We start from the raw sequence: 18,646 nt of genomic DNA, 5'->3' as shown, positions 1-18,646 counted from the left end.
TGTCTACAAGCACTTTAGAAAAAGAAGATGCAATTTGTCAAAACTTTGCAGGTTTCCCACCAAATAGCTTTATGGCAAAGTAATGGCAAACAGCAACACTGGATGCAAAATTACCCAAAGCATGATATTTACAGGTCACACTGATGTAAAACTGGAAATGCGAAGCAGGATATTGTAACCCAGCCCGTACATACAGGGAGTGAGGAAATACAAGTGTCATTCTAAAAAAATTCTACTGGGTTTCATAAACTGCCTGCTTTTGTAGAAAGCAACATGCCGACACGAATGCCTAAATACATGCAGCATGCCTTTTTTCCTCTTTACGTTTCTTTATTGTTGTCTCTCTCAAATACAGTCCTTCTCCCTGCTTTCTGTTTTCCCTGCTTCCAACCAGAAACCTGGGTGATGCAGGGACTGCAAACTCTCTCCCTATCCCATGCTCCCTTCCAGCTTCCCTCCAGCTGAGCCCTGCACACCTCTCTGCTCCTCACCCCACCCCACCCTCTCACTGCAGTCTCCTTTGGCCTTTTGCTGCTGCCTCCTGAGCAGCGGCAGGAAAACAAACAGCACCATCATGTTTGAAATGGAGCTGTCCTGTTTTCTGGTTCTGGCTACACAGCATCTTACTGTAATTAAACCATTTATTTTACTTAAAACTAAGGAAGCAGATCAGCTCCCTCTCTCTGTTGCATATTGTTAGTCTTAGCATCTGTATTTCCCAGAAGAGATTTGGCCTTCGATGAAGGACACTATCATTTAGCAGCAGCTGCAGCTGCCAACAGGGACAGAGATGTGCAAGAAATCGCATTTGTTACTGCAAAGATTGTTTCTTTATATTGAATCATATGATATTTTCAAACATTATTGCTGTTCTACTTACTGTAGCATTGCAAATCCATACTTAACGTCTTTTTACTCTCTCGGGAATACAGTCAGCTGAGTAAATCTATTATTATTCTTAATAATATGCATGAATTTCTGTATAGATAATACTGCAGGCAATAGAGAGGGCCAAAACAGTTCAGGATATGGCTTCAATCTGGATGAAGAATTTACATTCTACTGATCCCTAATCCTTACCAAGGGATTAGGAAATGCATCTTCTGTATTGCAATCCATACAGCATTGGAGTAAAGATCAGGAAAAAATGGCTAAAAGCTATACTGACTTTTCAGCTACCTCCAAGCCAGACTAAAAGACCAATGACTTGCTTGCAAGAGAATTTTAAAAGGATAGAGTGCCTGCGCAATAGGAAAGCTGCAGCCCACAGATAATTTGGATGTGTTAGTTGGAATCGGAAAGCAACACTGCAATGGAGAAATGGGTTCTCAGGGAATGTGAAGGAAATCCCGAAGCAGAAAAGACAAGTACTGGGGCATTTCAGGAAAGGCATTTCACGAATTTGCAATAGAACATTCAGTTTCGAGTTAATTCTGAGTTTAGTTTTGTGCTTGAAGCATGAATTGAACCTCTACACCTGAAAGAGGCTGTGTGACTTCTGCCAAATTACAGTACTCAATCTTCAAAACACCTCAGCGCATCCCCTAAGAAAAAGTCAATTCTAATGAATATTTAAAAGGCTTCTAATCCAGGAAGTAAGCACAATAAATTATTAATTGTAACAGTATGGATATTGCACAATCAGTACACAGCTATCTGGGGGTCGTTGTTGCACTTCCATATCTTGAAACATTTGCATTTGTTTGGTATATATGTACACGTGCTAAACCTCAACGAACTCCTCTCTTCGTCCATCTTCCAAGCCGTCCCCAGGGTCTATGAATAAAACTCACAGGCTATGGAACAGAAAAAAAATCAAGTCCAAAGACAGTGATATTTCTGGTTTGGGCGTTAGTAGCTGAAGCTCTGACAATCAGCCCTCGTTATTTCCCACAAGAAAATGCACATCTCCCAGGATTGTCAAACATCAATTTGATTTGACTGCTGTGCCCTTTTACAGTTCATAACAAAATTCAGGGAGGACTTTAAACCTCTTTTTCATTAGTTTCCCATGTGTTTCTTCCCTTTGGCTTGTACATCTGAAGTGACTATTGATAATCCACTAACCTTTCCAAAAACATCACTACGGAAACAAACTGGGATTGTTTGAGTTGAGATAAGTGGCAGCACCCTGGTAAGCTATGAAGAACAAAACATCCCAGAGCCTGGCAGATCCTGCTGTTGTAACAGCCCTTTCATTATATCTGATAGTGACAGAAATCACTGTTAATCAGTAGCTAAAAGTAATGCAGTACAATTTTATAGATCATATAACACTGTGAATCATCAGACTGTCGTGTTTATTAAATGATGTTGTCTAGGAATGGATAGATTAGGCTGGCATTCTAGTGTATCTATATGTAAATCAATCATTTCCTCTGTGTGTGTGTGTGTATACATACATGTACACATGTGTATACACACAGATACACAAAACAGTTACTTCTATAGCAGTAATAATACTTTGGCACAGCTGATTCTACGAAACTGGCAAAAAAGAAAAAAAGCCTGATCTTTTTGTTGCCCCTCTTGTCCATTATTTGTTTTATATCCAAGATATTTATAGAATTGTTCCAGATTTTAGTAGCAAAGTATATCATGACACTAGTATGTAGATTATAGCATGTTAGCACTATATGATAGAATAGCACAACATAATAATGCTATATAACACAGCATTATAGCACAAGATTATAAAATGAATGGTTGCAATATATTTGACAAATTAAAATAATATAAAACAACTAATTTAGTTTCTGTTTAATATGGTCACAGTAGAGCTCACCTGCAAAATTCATAGATAACTGGTGCCTGCAATGAGATATAATATTTTAATTTACATAGTCATATACCATGTAAGGTCTGCCTCATTTACAGTGTAAGACTCAGCATAAGCAATTATTACCTTATTATTTTATTTCAGCAGTGTTGAGGGGCTGCATTATTCACTTACAGTGCAGTATGGCCCTCCCAAACAAACTGCAAAATTCTAGCTCTCGGTTCAAGACTATTTACAAAGTTTTTGCAAACAATAAAAAGGTCCCTGTAAATTTCTCTTGGTTTCTGTGTCTGTGGTGTGCTCTGCTTTGGCTCTGTTTACACAGAAACAGCTGTTTGGCTGTGCTGACTCTGAACATCCCAGAAGTGCTTTTCTGTCTACATTTAGTGCAACACCTCTAGTATATTTGACAAGAAAAACATCATCCAAACACAGACAACATACAGATCAGAGGGTAGAATTACACTTTTCCTCATCATAGCCTTTAGCCTTTTTTTGCATGCTCTGGGAAATATCTGACCCTTCTGCTATCCTGTCTGAGCTGAAAAACATGCTCCTCTTCTGCAGCTCTTACCACTGTCCCTTTCCATATAGAAGTGTCAGCTCTCAGGGGTGCTTTTAGGGCTGCCAGACTCTCCATTCCTAGCCCAATCTCTCTTGCAAGGCCTTGCCATTGTTTCTTGGTTTTCAGCTTTGTCCATTAAACACTTTCCCAAAAGAGCCAGCACCTTTCCAAATGATGGACCAACATGCTTAAAGCTGTTTGCCTTATGGGATGTTTCACTGACGCTATTTTCTTTTCTGAGTGTTTCATCCTCCACATCTCTACTTGCATCCTGGAAGAAGCACACGTACTGATAATAACATTATTTATCAAAAGCAAACAAACAAACAAAAAGCCCCCTAACCCTACATAAGCCATTGTTCTCCAAATTCACTTACAGAAAAGTAGTTTGGGAGTAACTTTTTCATCTGTTTGTTTTTTAAGGGAAAGAACATCTTTTCAACGTTTGTCTGATGTGTTCCTCCTACTTGGTTAAAAGAGAAAATGCTTCATTATCACTCAAATAGCTCCCTAGTTAAAAACTTGCCAGAAATAAACAAGCACAAAGTTTTATAATTACGTCCAAAAGGAGAACAAAAATGATGATAACCTTCTTTGCTGCTTACTTAAAAAGTAAGTTACAAAATTAGCTTGCTGCTCCACTTCAGTGAAGGAAACGGTACCTCTGAAACTTGAATGGCACCTGAGCATCCTCTCCCCCTCCTTCCTGAAGATATGAGCATGGAGAAAAGGGACAGAGACAGAGAGTGCAGCTCCTAACCCTGTATCTTCCTTATACCAAAACCAAGTGTGCTCTTCCATAGTTCATAAATAACAGACACCAGAAGTGCTGCAGCCCTGGTAGTGCCTCCATCTCTATGCCCACAGACACAGAGCTTTCGCCCTCCTCCCCAGAACTGCCGAGCAGCACCAAAAAGCACCACCTCAGTTAGCACAGTTGTGGGGAGAGCTTCAGCCTGGTAGAACCACCCCAAAATGGAAGCATAATTTCCTGTCTTTGATCTTCACTCTTGGGAAGCAAGCCAAACCTGAGCTGGATTTCAGCGTGACTTGGGAACACAGCCAGAGTAACCACAGACTCGTGGCAGTCTGAAATATCACACACAAGTGCCAGGCACTGCATGCTTTTCGAAGCTGTGCTGCATTCAGCCAGCTCCCGGCGGGGTGCAGACACTAGCAGAAATTTGGACAGGGTGTTTGATGGAGGGAAATGGAAGAAATAATAACTACAGAGATATGACTTCGGAATTGACTCTACACATGAGAAATGCCTGTCAAGAAGCCATTAAATCAAAGTTATGGGAGGGAAGAATAAGCAGCTATTTACAAACAGTGGTGACAGTCAAAGCCCTGACTCAATGGAAAAGGAAACAGAAACGTTCCTTGTGAAAAAAATCACAATTTGCTTATTTCACTTCGCCACATTCTCTGCAAAAACCAATCTATCAGATAAGCAACCTACAATAATTTTACAAGATTTGTAAGTGAAAAATCTACTGTTTTATTCTGATTCTCTTCTTATGCTCAAATGAACAAAATGTTAAACGTGTTTTAATTTTTTATATGCACTGAAGTCTATGTAGCTCACTGAGTTATTAATTTTTTCCTTGGGAGTAAGGTGGTTTCCTGCTCTACTTCAACCCCATAGGCTTCTACCCATCCTCCCTGGGATGCTGGAGATAATCACTGATGATTCATAGGCTGCCTCAGCTACTTGCTTAGCTACTCTGGGGGAATTTTTCATCAAGTCCTTACCTTAATTTTAATCTATTTAATTATTCTTACACAAAGAGAAAGAAATCTATTTCATATCCCTTCTGGATTCCAAAAAAAAGATGGAATTTTGCTTTGTTCTGTTGGTGATTTACAGCAGCCCTCTGGTTTCAGCACACCCCAGGCTTGCACAAGGTGCAGCACAGGAGGAGGTCACTGTGGCACAGGTCATAGTGCATGTGACAGCAGAGCATGTAAAGTCACAGGCTGCTATTGATGGTCTGATGGGTGGTAACTTGCACATAGTGCTAACCTGAGGTTTTCCTCCTCAGCCTGAGGAGCAAGCATGCAAGGAATAACAAAAATCAATGTATACAAATTGTAGATCTCGAATAAAGGGGTTAAATACATATGTTCACATAGGGCAAATGTAGGGCATAAGGTTCAAAAGTCTGTGGCTACGCTCACACAATCATCTGCTTTTCACGCTGGAGGAGGAAGGCAGTACTCCATCATCTGCAGACCCCAGCATAAGAGGCTCTTTACCCTGAACAGAGGAGTCAGAAGCCAAATGGGTTGATGTGTGTTTGGTTCAATAAGCTCATCAGTTTCAATCTGACCTAGTTATGTGAACCATACAGTGCACTGCATGTAAGATATTATATAAAAGCACCATGAGGACCTCTTGAATTCAGCCTGGAACCCCCAAAACAATCTCTTACCATGGGAATTTTCTGAGTTATTTCCCCTTGTAAATGTGTACGAGGAACACAGATAACTGATAGTGATAAACTTATGGTGAGCTAATGACTGTGCTCTGCATGCCCCTATTAGTGACAGATGAATTAACAAAACCGTTAAGCACGACTTTCAATATTACAATCCCTCTCGCTCCTGTTCAGCTACACAAACAGCCTCCTCTTATACACTCACACTCTCCAGTCACATTTGTTCCACCCACTGCTTAAGGAGGACACTAAATATATAAACAGAAAATCACTGGGATTGTGGGTGTATTCTGCCTAAGCAGCACGCACTGAAAATATGTCCATATAATCACATACGTATTTCCTTCTCGGTTTTTAACAGCCAGCATGAGTCACTCTGCTACACTTCCTTATAACTGAGATTTGGAAGGTTTATGCTAAAATGTGAAAAAAATAGCAAAGCGCTTTCCTCTTCCAGATGTAAGGGGGCAAATCTTATTTCCACAGTTACCTACTGCCCATAAGGAGTGGGAAGCAATTATCCACCCAGGAAAATGATTCTTAGTGCATTAAGCTGTCCAAAAAGCACATGAAGATTAACCAGAATTTAAAGGTATTAGGAAGGGGATAACAGACTCTCTGAAGAAATTCAAACCAGAACCAGTTTTCTTCTTTACATCTTTGTGTCTCTAATTGCTTTAAAGGCTACTGCTTTAAGGGTTACGGGCTTAATACAGCTATACAATCTGTCCCTCTTTTCCTGGGGATCTCTTCCCAGATCTCTGGTTGAACTGAGCTCATGGCCTGCAGGTAGCACAACAGGTTACAAATCCCTCACATGCACTCAGAGCTTCATCTTGCCAGCTGGCTGATACTCTCCCACTCCTCTCCACACTTGCCCTCCTTACACAGCATTTTTCTGCCTCCCATTTCCAGCTATTTCTGCATGAACGTGTCTTTTATCCACACAGCTAAAGGCTCCCTGCTATCTTTAACTCAATCCTATCCGCTCTCTGAAGCTCTTTTACTCTCTTAATCCCAAAACAACTTTGTCATTCCCAGCACAATAAGCTCATTTACTCAAAAATGCAAAAGATAGGGAAGAGAAATAAAAGTGATCCTGCTCCAAACCCTAAATACATGACGCTACAGAAGATTTCAGAAGCAACATCTTGCAAGGCTCTTTGCAGTATACTTTTTGAACTACAGCTCTGTTTTACATCTGTGCAGCCCAAGCTAGAGCAGCTGGCAGAAAGTTTGTAACGTTGAAGGCTGGAAGAACATGAGTGCCATGCAGCAGTTTAACAGTTATAGACTTGTTGAATTACTCAGCCTGTGTGTTCGAGCATACACGGAACTTATCAAACTGCAAGCTAACACACTAAAAAAGCAGTTGACAACTTCTAGGGTAACGTGCTAGATACTGGGCATGTCAGCCTTCCCAGCTGCTCCTTACAGAGGTTTATAAGAGAAATCAAAGCACGTATCATACAACTCTCTGGTATGCAACATCTCTGTTCTGACACATCACCGCTGTTGTGGGTGGAAGATCCAAACAAAATGATGGTGCTGTTTCTCAGCAGCTGTATCATTTTTGTTGCGTTGGAATTTTTGAGTGCTTCTATTTCTCAGCAGAAGACTGAGAAATAGTCCTCTGTGTGTCAGTAGAAACATTTTTATTTCTCCATTAATAAAATGAAAATCTCCTCTTGTGGCTACAGCAAGAAAAAAAATTTAAATAAAAAGCACAACCAGCACTGTACTTTAGTGCTGTACAAGGCCTGTACAAGGATTACCTTGATGATCCACTGTTTCAAATGAAATCACAGATTCTAACTGTCAACTGCAATTCCGTGCAGATAATGAGATGTGATTTACAGACAGTCAGAACAACAAAACTGGAAATTCACAGAGTAATTTGCTTCACCTGTATCCTCTATAGAAGAAAAAGAAACTCCTAACTCAGTATATTAAAAAGGCTCAGTGATCCAAAGTAATTAACGTTATTTATAACAAATGCATACTTATCTCAACTTATCTCAACAAATCTCAAGTCCACAAACAATTTGGGGACAACTGTGTTTGCAGATATTCTCTATTCTTCAAATTTGTGAGTAACTCCTTCCCATGTTCCTTCCCCATCTCTCTTTCTCTTGATTAGAATAACAAATGTGGCATCCTGTAGCCTGATTCCCTTCCATTTTACGAATGTAATTATCATTTGGCAGTATAATCTGTCCACCCCACAGAACTGTCCTCAGGATCAGAACCCAACTCATGTAGATACAAATAAGTCACTCAGTCTAAGGTTAAAGCTATTTCTAACACAAACCTGTGTCCCTTTGTATTTACCTTAATTTTCACCAGCGCCAACAAAATACAAATGACAATTCAAAGCTATTAACTTCAATGCAGAAAAAACACTGTCTTGTGGGATGAAAAGGTTACTGAAGAAGTCAGTAATACTTGAGTTCAATGTTTTACATCAGCGAGGGAGAGAAAAAAGGTTCCTATCAACCATGCAAAAAATGTCACTTGAATGTGTATGTGAACTGGATATGATAATATCCAACATGGAAAAGGCAAAAGAAATCACAAAAAATCACAGTGGAAAGATCTACATAGGAAACAGAAGGTTCTAAAAACACATCTCAAGATCTCAAAATTGGATGAATATAAAAAAGGAAATGAAATCATTCTTTATATCACTGTAATCTTTTAAGCAAATCTTTTAAACAAATTACATGGTCTTATCCAAATATCTAGCAAGCGTCATCCAAAAGGTTCTCTCTTTCACTCCTTAACATAGCAATCATATCAATAAAATGCATCAACTAATTAGGATTTTTCTTACATTTATGAAACTCATTAGATTTACAGTCATTAGATGAAACTATTCCATAGAGGTAAATATTCTATTACGTATACCAAATAATGACTCAATACTGCCAGTCACTTTGTTGTTGTATAGGCATAATAAAATCAGCAGAGACAACATATATGAAAGAAGTATTTCTATTTTCGTCTTGCATGCTTATTTACTTAACCAACCTCATTCAGACTTCAGTGTGGATTTCCCAGGAGTTTCATCCTAAGATGAAACTTTCCACCCAGACATATTTGCTTTTAGTCTGGAAAACTTCAAAGAGACATTTAGTGATACAGCAAAATGACGCTGGCCTGAACTCTGGATTCATCCCTTCTGATTCATCAAAACAGAGTTATATAAGCTCATGGCAAAAAAAGATTGTTCATCAAACTACTGAAGTTAGACCTTGCTTACCAATATCAGGTCATGACAGTTCTAGGCAATAATTCTTTATGTTTAATTTCCTGGTGTTTTGTTTCAGCTCACATACAATATACTTTACAAAGCAGTAGAAGGACTTTCAACATCAACATTGTTCTTTGTATTTACACATATATATAATACTGAAAATTATCATCAAGATCTATGATGGAATAAAATGAGATGAGGCAGCAAACAATTATGGGACTAAAAGAAACATGCCTATTCCTTCCCATCATATATGACCAACCGCTATCCTCTTATGTAGCGCCCAAACAATTTTCTGAACAAGTTTAGAGATTTGTTAAAAGAGGAAGTGATCACTTCAGCACTCATGGGTTGTTCAGAATACTGTTTAAAGGTATTGAAAAATACCGCTGAAAAAATGCCCCTTTCATAATCTCTGTGGCTTGTGCATACAAAACTTTGCTTATCTGCTGAAGTAATCTAAACATTGATGAACATGGGAGCAACACTTTCATGACAAGCTTTCATTCATGACAAGCTATATGTATCAAATGCTATCCTGTAAGTTATTTCTACGGAAGCTCTAATATCAAGTTTTGTAAACAACCCAATTGTTTTATTTTCAGCTACTAAAAATGGTTTAGGGAGATAAACATTCATATGCTATGTAAGTTCACAGGTCAAAGCTTAAATATATGATGAGATTCCTCTCTCTTCTTTCCCACCCATTTTGTTTTCTCCCCAGTACCAGGAGACAAAGTGGTATGTATAAATACATTACCTGTGGCATTTTTAGGATTTTTTTTTTTAATAGAACAGCTTCAAATAATTTCTCTTCTATTTCATTTATTTTCTTTCCCTGGCATTTCATTTCTTTTTGTTGGATGAGGAAGTTATAAAAAATAATGAAACAGTAAGTAGAAAGAAAACACAAGGTGAAAAGAATGATAGTCACAGTGATGCTTTGACAACATCTAGAGGGTCTTGCCCATAACTGAGAAAGACCTCAAATCCTCTTTCAGGCTGTACCAGCTTTTTCTCCTTTCGTTTGGGACAAATAATTTCACTTCTCTGATTCTGTCTCCCTATTACAAAGGGTCAGAATTACAGCATCTAACACTTCTTAATATTACTACAAAAATAGAAAAAAATATTATATTCACAAAATACTCAGAAATAAGAAAGCAAAGACTTTAGCCAGTTAATTCCTAATACATAAAAGAATATTTCTTTGCTTGAAACCTAGTCAGTGTGGGTGATATATTCATTACTTAGCAGAAGCAAGCAATGTTTATTCCATAAGCCTCTCTAAATCCAACGGATCAATAATGGTGACACTAGTATTTCTCCTTATAAACCAGACCAAATGCATCAGTAATGATGACGACGTCTCTTTCAGAGGTTTAGTATTATAATAGAAAGAAAATCCATGTGCTGGAAGACTAACACACTGTCTCCTGTTTGAAAATTACTGTCTAAGGGATTTTTGTTGTTTGTTTTTTTATTGAACAGGAGGCAGCAGTGCTAAGGTCCTGCACTTGACAATTTAAACTGTCCTCTAATACAAAAATTTACTCTATGACATGCTTTAAGAGTGCACATCTTTTCTATGAAACCCTCAATTTCACTGTCAAAGAAATGTAAAGTTAACATATGTATCTACGTAAAAGACTCAAAATCATAATGTAACATGCACCACACTGATCTGAGGGAGGCCTTTAGTCAGTTATAGTCTAAGGATTTTAAGACAATTTATAGTCAGTCGCAGTTTTAGTCAGTCTTTCTCTCTTCTTGCCATAAGGAAGACCTCAAAGAAATTGTCAATGAGAATAATCACATTACTTCCTCTACCTACAAGACAGGTATGGAAAAACTAACTTGGCCATGCTGAAAGATAACTTGTCTACAAAGTAAAAAGTCCTCAGGAATTGCTCATAGGAAAAAAATAAAAGAAAATAAATAAATTTAGAAATGTTTAGAAATGCTTAGAAATTTTTCACATTGAGGCCAATATTATTTTGTGATGCATACAGAAACTGTTTCTGAAAATAGATGCAAGTATCCTAGGCAGTAAGGGGAGTTAAAACAGAGTGGAAGAGAATTCCTGTCTAACCAGACTGATAAATATTTTACTCATTTGTTTACAATGGGCTTTTTTTCCATAAAGACTGTAAGAGAAGATCAGTAACATTTTCAGAGCTATTAAAACTGAATTAACATTGCACATTCAGAAAAAGGAAAGGAAAGAATAAAGATTGGTCCCTACCATCTCCAACAAACTGAAGAAGGGCTAGATCAATTTGTCTCTTCCAAGGTGATCCTTTCTGAAGTGCTATTCCATAGCCCGTAGTGGCAAAGATGTATCCACTGCCTATTGTGACAAGTTTGCAGCCTTCATCTCTTCCAGCCTTGTAATTCAGCACTGCTGCATCATAGATGAAAGCATCCAACTTCCTGAAATAAAAGAAAACACTTTACAAACCAAATCATTAGGGACAGCTGCTGTCAAATTTCTTTTGTCCTTGATGTTTGGACCCTGTTGAATATCATATGGGTTCTTTGATATCATTAATTACATATCCTGCTCTGCTGTATCTAAAATTAACAAAAGGCATCTATTTTAGTGAGGGGAAAGTAGGACACATAGTTTTGCATTTCTATTTTAAGGGATGCAGTTAAAAAAATACTGAGAGCAGGAGAAAGCAAGCTACAGAATGTCTTGCCCTGTTATCTTTGTATCTTTGCATCCCAACATGGATAATAAAGATACTGAGATGCAAAAACGATGACAGAGAATTTAGAATAAAATTTACAAGATTCATTTATTATATAATGAATAAGACTGAAATTGTGGCTTAACCAGTTTTCCCTACACACTCTTTATCTTTCTTTCCAAAAATAAACAATGAGGTGGAAATGAAGTCCTTGCTAAAAGAGAGGAAGGTATTGAAGCATATCTGATAGAGCTATTAAATTATACTTTAAAATTATCAGAAATATTTGTTTATCATTTAAAGTTCCAAATACATTATTTGTGTACCTGAGACACAGCAGGAATAAAGGAACCTGTGGAAAAATTCAGGTCTTTCAGCTTATCTACCTACAATGTAAGAATGGAATGATCCGATTCTTCAAGATACACAGCTAACACAGCAAAACAGAGGGAAACAGAAAATCAATAAGGAAAGGAAAAGAGAAGGTACCTTTCAGGGATAATTTTTAAGAAGCACTACCAAGCAAGAGGTAGCTAAAGCCAGGCATGACTATTTCACAGATGAAGCCAATAAAAGTGCACATATATGCAGAGGAGGTCATTTTGAAAGGCAGTCACTTGCCAACAGAAAACTCAATCAAAGACACTCTTTACCTACAGAAATTCATATACAATACTTAAAAGAGAACACATGAAACTTAGGTATGTTTTGTATTACTACCCTAAATCCATAACCAAAATATTTAAGATGCGTAACAGAAAAAAAATAGCAGAATACAGAGGCAACAAGAAAAAAAAATAGCGTGTTTGCTCAAAACCCACCTAAATTATGAACTAAATTATTACTTCTTTTAAACATCCTTTAGGAGTCAGGGGAGTGGGGAGGATACAGCACACAGCTGGCTGTACAGCTGTGGGAGGAAGGCTCACCGCCCATCTGCCCTCCTGGCACCGCAGCTCCCAGGCACTGCCCACTGTGCTCTGCCTCTGAAGAGCTGCAATACGTTGCTACAGCGTACTGCTGAAATGTTCTGAAGGGATGCAAATGACAGAGGCTGGCAGAATGCTGTTTGTAAACAGTTGGGACCTGTCTTCATGGAAAGGGAATTGTAAAAATAAATTCACTGTGGCACAAACACATACAAGGGCATCAACTTCAGTTATGTTATAGCCATACGCAGTCCGTGCCAGTTGTGAATTCCATGGCTGCTGAGGTTTTCAAGTGACACTTGTCGCTTATCTTCAGCTGTTTTTCATTGATAAATCTTTTCATTTATATTCCCAGATCAGAGCAAGATGGAGGCATATCAGATTTTGGCTACTGACAGAGAAAAAACACTTCTATACACCACATAATTCAATGTTTGTTCTTAAATATTTAATCAACAGAGAGATACAGAAGCCTAGCTTTTGCAGATCAGACAGCAGAACTTTGACACTGGAGAAAAAAACATATCTGTCTCCTGTTCTACCAGAGAAGAATGAGGTTTCTGGGTGCGATGAAAAAGTGAAGAGCAAAGTTCCTCTCACTTCTTTCAGCACTTTATTTCTCCCCTTTAAGGATATCCACTCAACAGTCACCATGCAAGTCATCAAATCAAGTTTAGTGAGGTAGTTAATTTGGAGAAGCAACAGGTGGCTCATGCCACCACTAGAAGAAATAGCTGGGCCACGATTTCCTTTGTTTTTCCATTCTCCTCTAAAACTCAGTTGACTTAATCCTCAGTTCAAGCCCATTAATGTTAAAAACCTGACTGCTCCTTCTTTAAAGTAGGTAACTTAATGTGGAGAAAACAATTCTTAAGCATCTGGAAGGTGGTGCGTTACAATCTCAGCCTGTAAATGAGATAGAGCAGCCTAGGGCAACAGAAGTGGGCTGGCTGGGAAGAAAGTGCTGGGGCACTGCCATGCCTGAGGCCTGTGACATGAGGCCTGCGACATGAGGCCAGACTGTGTTTTGGTAGGCCCACAAGGGAAAGAATGAAAACAACATGTCTGCCACACCCTTAAGATACTTATAACATTTCTAATCTGCAGCAGACAATGACCATACTTTGATCTCATGCTTTCAGAGCCCTGCAGTTATCTGAGGGGAAGGACAGCCCTGGCCCAGCGATGCCTGGGGATCAGGCCGAGTACCGGCAGGCCGTGCTCCTCCTGGTGGGCAGCGACGCTGTGGCAGCAGGCCTGCCACAACTACAACATGCTGTGGTTTGGTGTCTGTTTATTTTGCGATTTATTGTTTCTTTCTGCAATGTAAGCATATGAAATGCATGCTAGTAAACAGAGAAAATATAGTCAGCTCTTCTTCCAGACACAGTCAAAAGTATAGAGGAAAAAAATATGTCTTTGTTAAAGACCTCTAGGCAAAGCCTTGTGCTACCTTAGAAATCACTCTCTTTATATGCAGATTGCCTTCTTATCCAGCAGTCTAGCAACACGCTGGGACAGAAAGGCATGGCACAATCAGTTTCGCTCACTGGATGCAGACCATTCCCAGCTTCCCCATCCAGCATGGCATCAGTTGCAGTGGGTACACAGTGAGGAAGGAGGGAGGCTCTGAATGCACAGACAACTTTACTTTGGGGGACTTTCTCTCTGCTATGTCTAGAAGGTCACAAAAAATACCATTATGTAAACCGATTTAAAAACATGAGGCACTTTTCTGACAGAGGCTGAGGACTGAAGGCTTCTGCATTGCTGCCCAATGCCTGAGCTGTGAATCAAAAAATTGACTGCCCTGAAAAAGTCTTGCTTTCTACAAATACAGGTTCATTTCCAGAATATATTTTCTTGATTTCCAACATAAATCTTATAACCTCTCAAGGCTTAATTATCTCTTCACCATGTGCTGATTACAGAAGCACTTTTCCTTGCAAAGCACAGCTTCAGAACATGATGTGCCCCTGGAGCGTGGGCAGGGAGTAAGCCACAAATGAAACCCTCAAAGTGAGGGCAAACAGCCTCTTCCATCATGAGAAGGTAGACTTTCCGACACACTGAGTTTGGAAGAATTTTCAAACAACTTTAAATGTTTCTCAAGAAGAGTTTATGAAAACTGAGGCAGCAAAATCCAGGCAAGTTGAAAAATGTGATTCTTTCTCAGCTGTTTGCAGAGGTGGCAGTGAGCATAAGCTCCAGGATAAGACAAAAAGCCTGAAAGGCTCAGAGCCTTGCACAAACCTTAGTCAGGTAAAGATGAATCAATTAACTTGTAATTCCAGTGCAGCCGCTTCAGGGGGCGAAAAGCTTTGTCACATTGTGTAGGTTTAAATAAACTGCTGAGAATTAGAAGGAAGATGGAAGAGAACAATAGAAACTGGAATGCAGCAAGAACAAAGATTTATGGCTGCCATGGACTAGCCAAACATGCCAGGCTTCTTTGATGAACGTAGAGGAACAGGATTACAGTCTTATGACTCATCAGAGCAACTGACAGGTTTGTAGAGTTCCTCTGAACTACTGCAATAATCCTGAGTAAGAGAGAAAATAAACATTTTGGAATATTTATGTAAGAAAGTCTACAAAGGCAAGTGTCCTTCATTACTTACCAAATACGGAGAAGACTGGGAGGTGAGGAGAATTTTAGTTTGTACAGTATAAGAGATCAGCAGGTGTTAGAAAATTATGAATTGGAATAGTTCTAAAATAACCCAAAACATTACTGAATGCAATAACTTGAAGTGTGAGATCTGTGAAAAAGAAATGCGGACAGTCTTGTACCTAAACATTTACAAGTCACCAAGAAGCATAAGAGTTGAAAAATCAGAATAGCTACTGCAAAAACCCATTCTTTAAAGTGCTGCTGTACACATTCAAAAAATGCCTGTGCAAAGAAAATTCAACTTAGAGGAAAAGGTACAGAAGAATAATTTCTGAAAAGCTGAAAACAGCTTTTCACTGTAAGTCATTTTCCATTTGCACACACTTTTCACCAAATTCATGTGATGGAAATTGAAAAGCAGGATTAGGAAAATGCCTCTTTATTAGTTACGGCTTCTTCCTCAAGAATAAAAGTATCATTCATTTGGAAAATGTTATTTTGCTTCCTTAGCCAACTACACGATCCTTCAGGGATTTTGTTTTTCTGATGGAAAGAAAATGGAATAATCTAAAATGACAATCTGTTCAGTAGTTCTGCAGACACAGAGCAGTAATCAAGCGCACCAGAAATCAACCTCTTTCAATTACTTTGTGTCCTACTACGACCTGCGTTGCAGTATCCAGAAAATGAGATGGATGCTTTTATGCAGTCCTGTTTTTTTCCTCTATTGTTCTTTGCTGTCATTCACGGAAGTCTATGGAACAAATGATATTGTGTTTGCATTGAGAATCAGTGGAATTGGAGCAAGACTGAAGTCACTTTCCAGTTTTCAAATAATGCAAAAAAATAGTAAATCCAAACATACAATATCTACAGCAAAATTAATTTCCTGCTAAAAGAGGAGGGTTCACCTGTCAGATTCAGGACATTAACTTCAGAATCTATTTTTCTCACTCTCATTTCCTTATGTTTTTTAACACTCCAAATATGTTCTTTTCATGGCCACAGAAAATCGTGTATAGTTACTAGCACAGGTTTGACTTACATAAGAACAGAACGCATAGAATACATGAATCACAGCAATTAGCGTGCACTGCATTTTGCTGTAGACAGCTGTTTCTCTGTGATTTTTTTTACATTACTTTTGATGAAGTGTCTTTTAACCTAAATGTGCACCTCCTGGTTTATTCTGAAAAGTTTATTACCAAAAGAACATGGTACCTGCTTACTAAGGCTCGAGTCCTGTCCTTTCAAAGGACAATATTTAGAATTATTTTCTTGTTTCAAGAATCAGACTTAGAAGTCAGTGAATCCTCAAAACAATAGCTTTAACATCGTATGTACTCTCCCCTTTCATCCTCCTCATCCCCCACTTATTTAAGCTATGTCTCATAAAAAAAATTATTTTAGATATAGCTCTCATTTTCAAAGCATTCTGCAAAAAAAGCAACACTTTCCAGCGTTTTCCTTTTAAGAATAAATTGCATTATCTGCAAAATAGATTCATTTATAAGTAGCAAAATAGCATTTATCATTTGATTTTAGGGAAAAAAAAAAAAAAACCACCTCGTAGCTGCTTAAGGCAGGATTAAACATGAGCCTGTATTTTAGAGATCATAAATGCCACTGTTGGGAAGGCAGCAAGTGCATTTTGCAAGTGCAAAAACACTGGTTGCAATATATGATAGATTTACAGATTATTTTTTTTTATTATTTTTAAATCCACTGAAGGGATAAAAGGAAGTATGTCAAGAGTGCACAGTGAGAGACACAACCTCATTTGTGCATCTCTAAAACTGTGTCCAGGAGTCTAATGCCAAAAGGTCACCATGTAGTGGCACAGCAATCAGGGAAAGGAATGCTGCTCTGAAGAGGAGGCTTCAATAAAAGTGCTCTAACGTGACATTTTGGCATTATTGGAGCAAGAGAAGCAGATATTTAACCTTTAGCATGAAGAACTGATGATTTCCTCTACCCAGTTTTGACAAACAAAAAAGCATTTCAGGCTATCTGAGGGCACTTCATCACCTGCAGAGACTTTATCCTACAGCATACATTCAGCAGCTCTGAGCAGATCTTAAATTCACATACGCTAGATGGATTCTTTGACATCTTGACATTACCAATTCAACAGGAGCTAATTTAACAGCCACCTCCCACCCCAACACAGGTTAGCAAAGTTTTATCCACTTAAATGATGAACTCATTAGCAGGGAATGGATCTCACTGTCCTCACTTCAATCTTCACACAGAAAACACAGGCACAAAACTCAGAAGAGCAGACTCTTGAAGACATTAACACCATGCTGCACAACCTGAGAGATCGTGGGGGCTCTAGCTCACCTGTCACGGAATCTCAGGCTGGGAACTTGCCAGTACAACATGCCTGTAGTTACCTGAGCAGGCATTTTCTCCCCACACTCACAGGAGTTTGTGCTCCCCATCCTGTACCCACATGCCTTCCTCGTCCCTGTAGCATTTCCCTCAGTAACAAAATAATGGAAAATGATGCATGCCTTTATGAGTACTTAAAGCAGTGGAATATTGTGTCCCATTTCAGGTCTCAGCAGCCAAGCAATGAAGTGCTTGCAAAGCATCGGTTTATAAAAACACAAAATTTGAAAAGTAGGGGGAATATATTTTTAGATTAAAGGTTTTGTCCCAGTTACAATAGCATAATGAAGGATGAATTCAGCACATTTCACCAAGCACCTGATCTCATCCCCAAATCAAAAGAGTATTAAAACTTAGAATAGCTTCCTCTCAAAAGAAGAGGGTTTTATATATATATATATATATATATATATATATATATATATATATATAATATAAAGGTGGAATATAGTTCCTTTCACCTGTACATTTATTTCCAGGTTCTCTTAAATACTAAAGACATTAGGTAGATAATTGCATTACCTAAGAAAAAAGTAATACAGACACAGAGGGTAATCTTTTTAAAATAAAAAAATAAATCAGAAAAGCATTCAGGTACTGGAACTAGAATAGAACTAGAAATAAATGACTATAAACCACATTTTTCCTAGAGGCAAGTTGTTCTGGATAAGCTGTTAGGGATCAACATTTATCTTACAGCCATGAATGATGTGGCCCAGCTTTACAGGACACGATGCTTTCTGATTCTGTTTATAGATAACATGAAACCATCGAGGTTATGAGTTTCCACAGACATTTCAATGAGTGCTTTCTCAGATCCTAATAACCATCTAAATTCCAATTTTATTATTTTTCTCTTCATCCAAACCTGTAAGAAGCAACCTCAGCCCCTGGGGTCCTCTAGAACAGCACATTAGGTCCTACCAGACCATTATTTATTTTGACTGTTCAACAACTGACCTTTCCTTTTTTTCC

The 18,646-nt window shown here is 38.4% G+C and overlaps 1 protein-coding gene across 5 annotated transcripts in view; it reads right to left on the bottom strand.

Moving 5' to 3' along the window:
• Positions 1-18,646, bottom strand: part of GRIN2A (glutamate ionotropic receptor NMDA type subunit 2A) — a 160,918-nt gene that overhangs the window by 14,521 nt on the left and 127,751 nt on the right. For all 5 annotated transcript variants that reach the window (XM_015294579.4, XM_025155258.3, XM_025155259.3 and 2 more), the window contains one exon: positions 11,287-11,474. In XM_015294579.4, the coding sequence (XP_015150065.2) occupies positions 11,287-11,474 (188 nt within the window). The remainder of the gene's footprint in view (positions 1-11,286; positions 11,475-18,646) is intronic.

The sequence above is a fragment of the Gallus gallus genome, chromosome 14 (genome assembly GCF_016699485.2).
Source record: "Gallus gallus isolate bGalGal1 chromosome 14, bGalGal1.mat.broiler.GRCg7b, whole genome shotgun sequence".
Classification (NCBI taxonomy): domain Eukaryota; kingdom Metazoa; phylum Chordata; class Aves; order Galliformes; family Phasianidae; genus Gallus; species Gallus gallus.
This window is presented reverse-complemented; position numbering and strand designations above follow the sequence as displayed.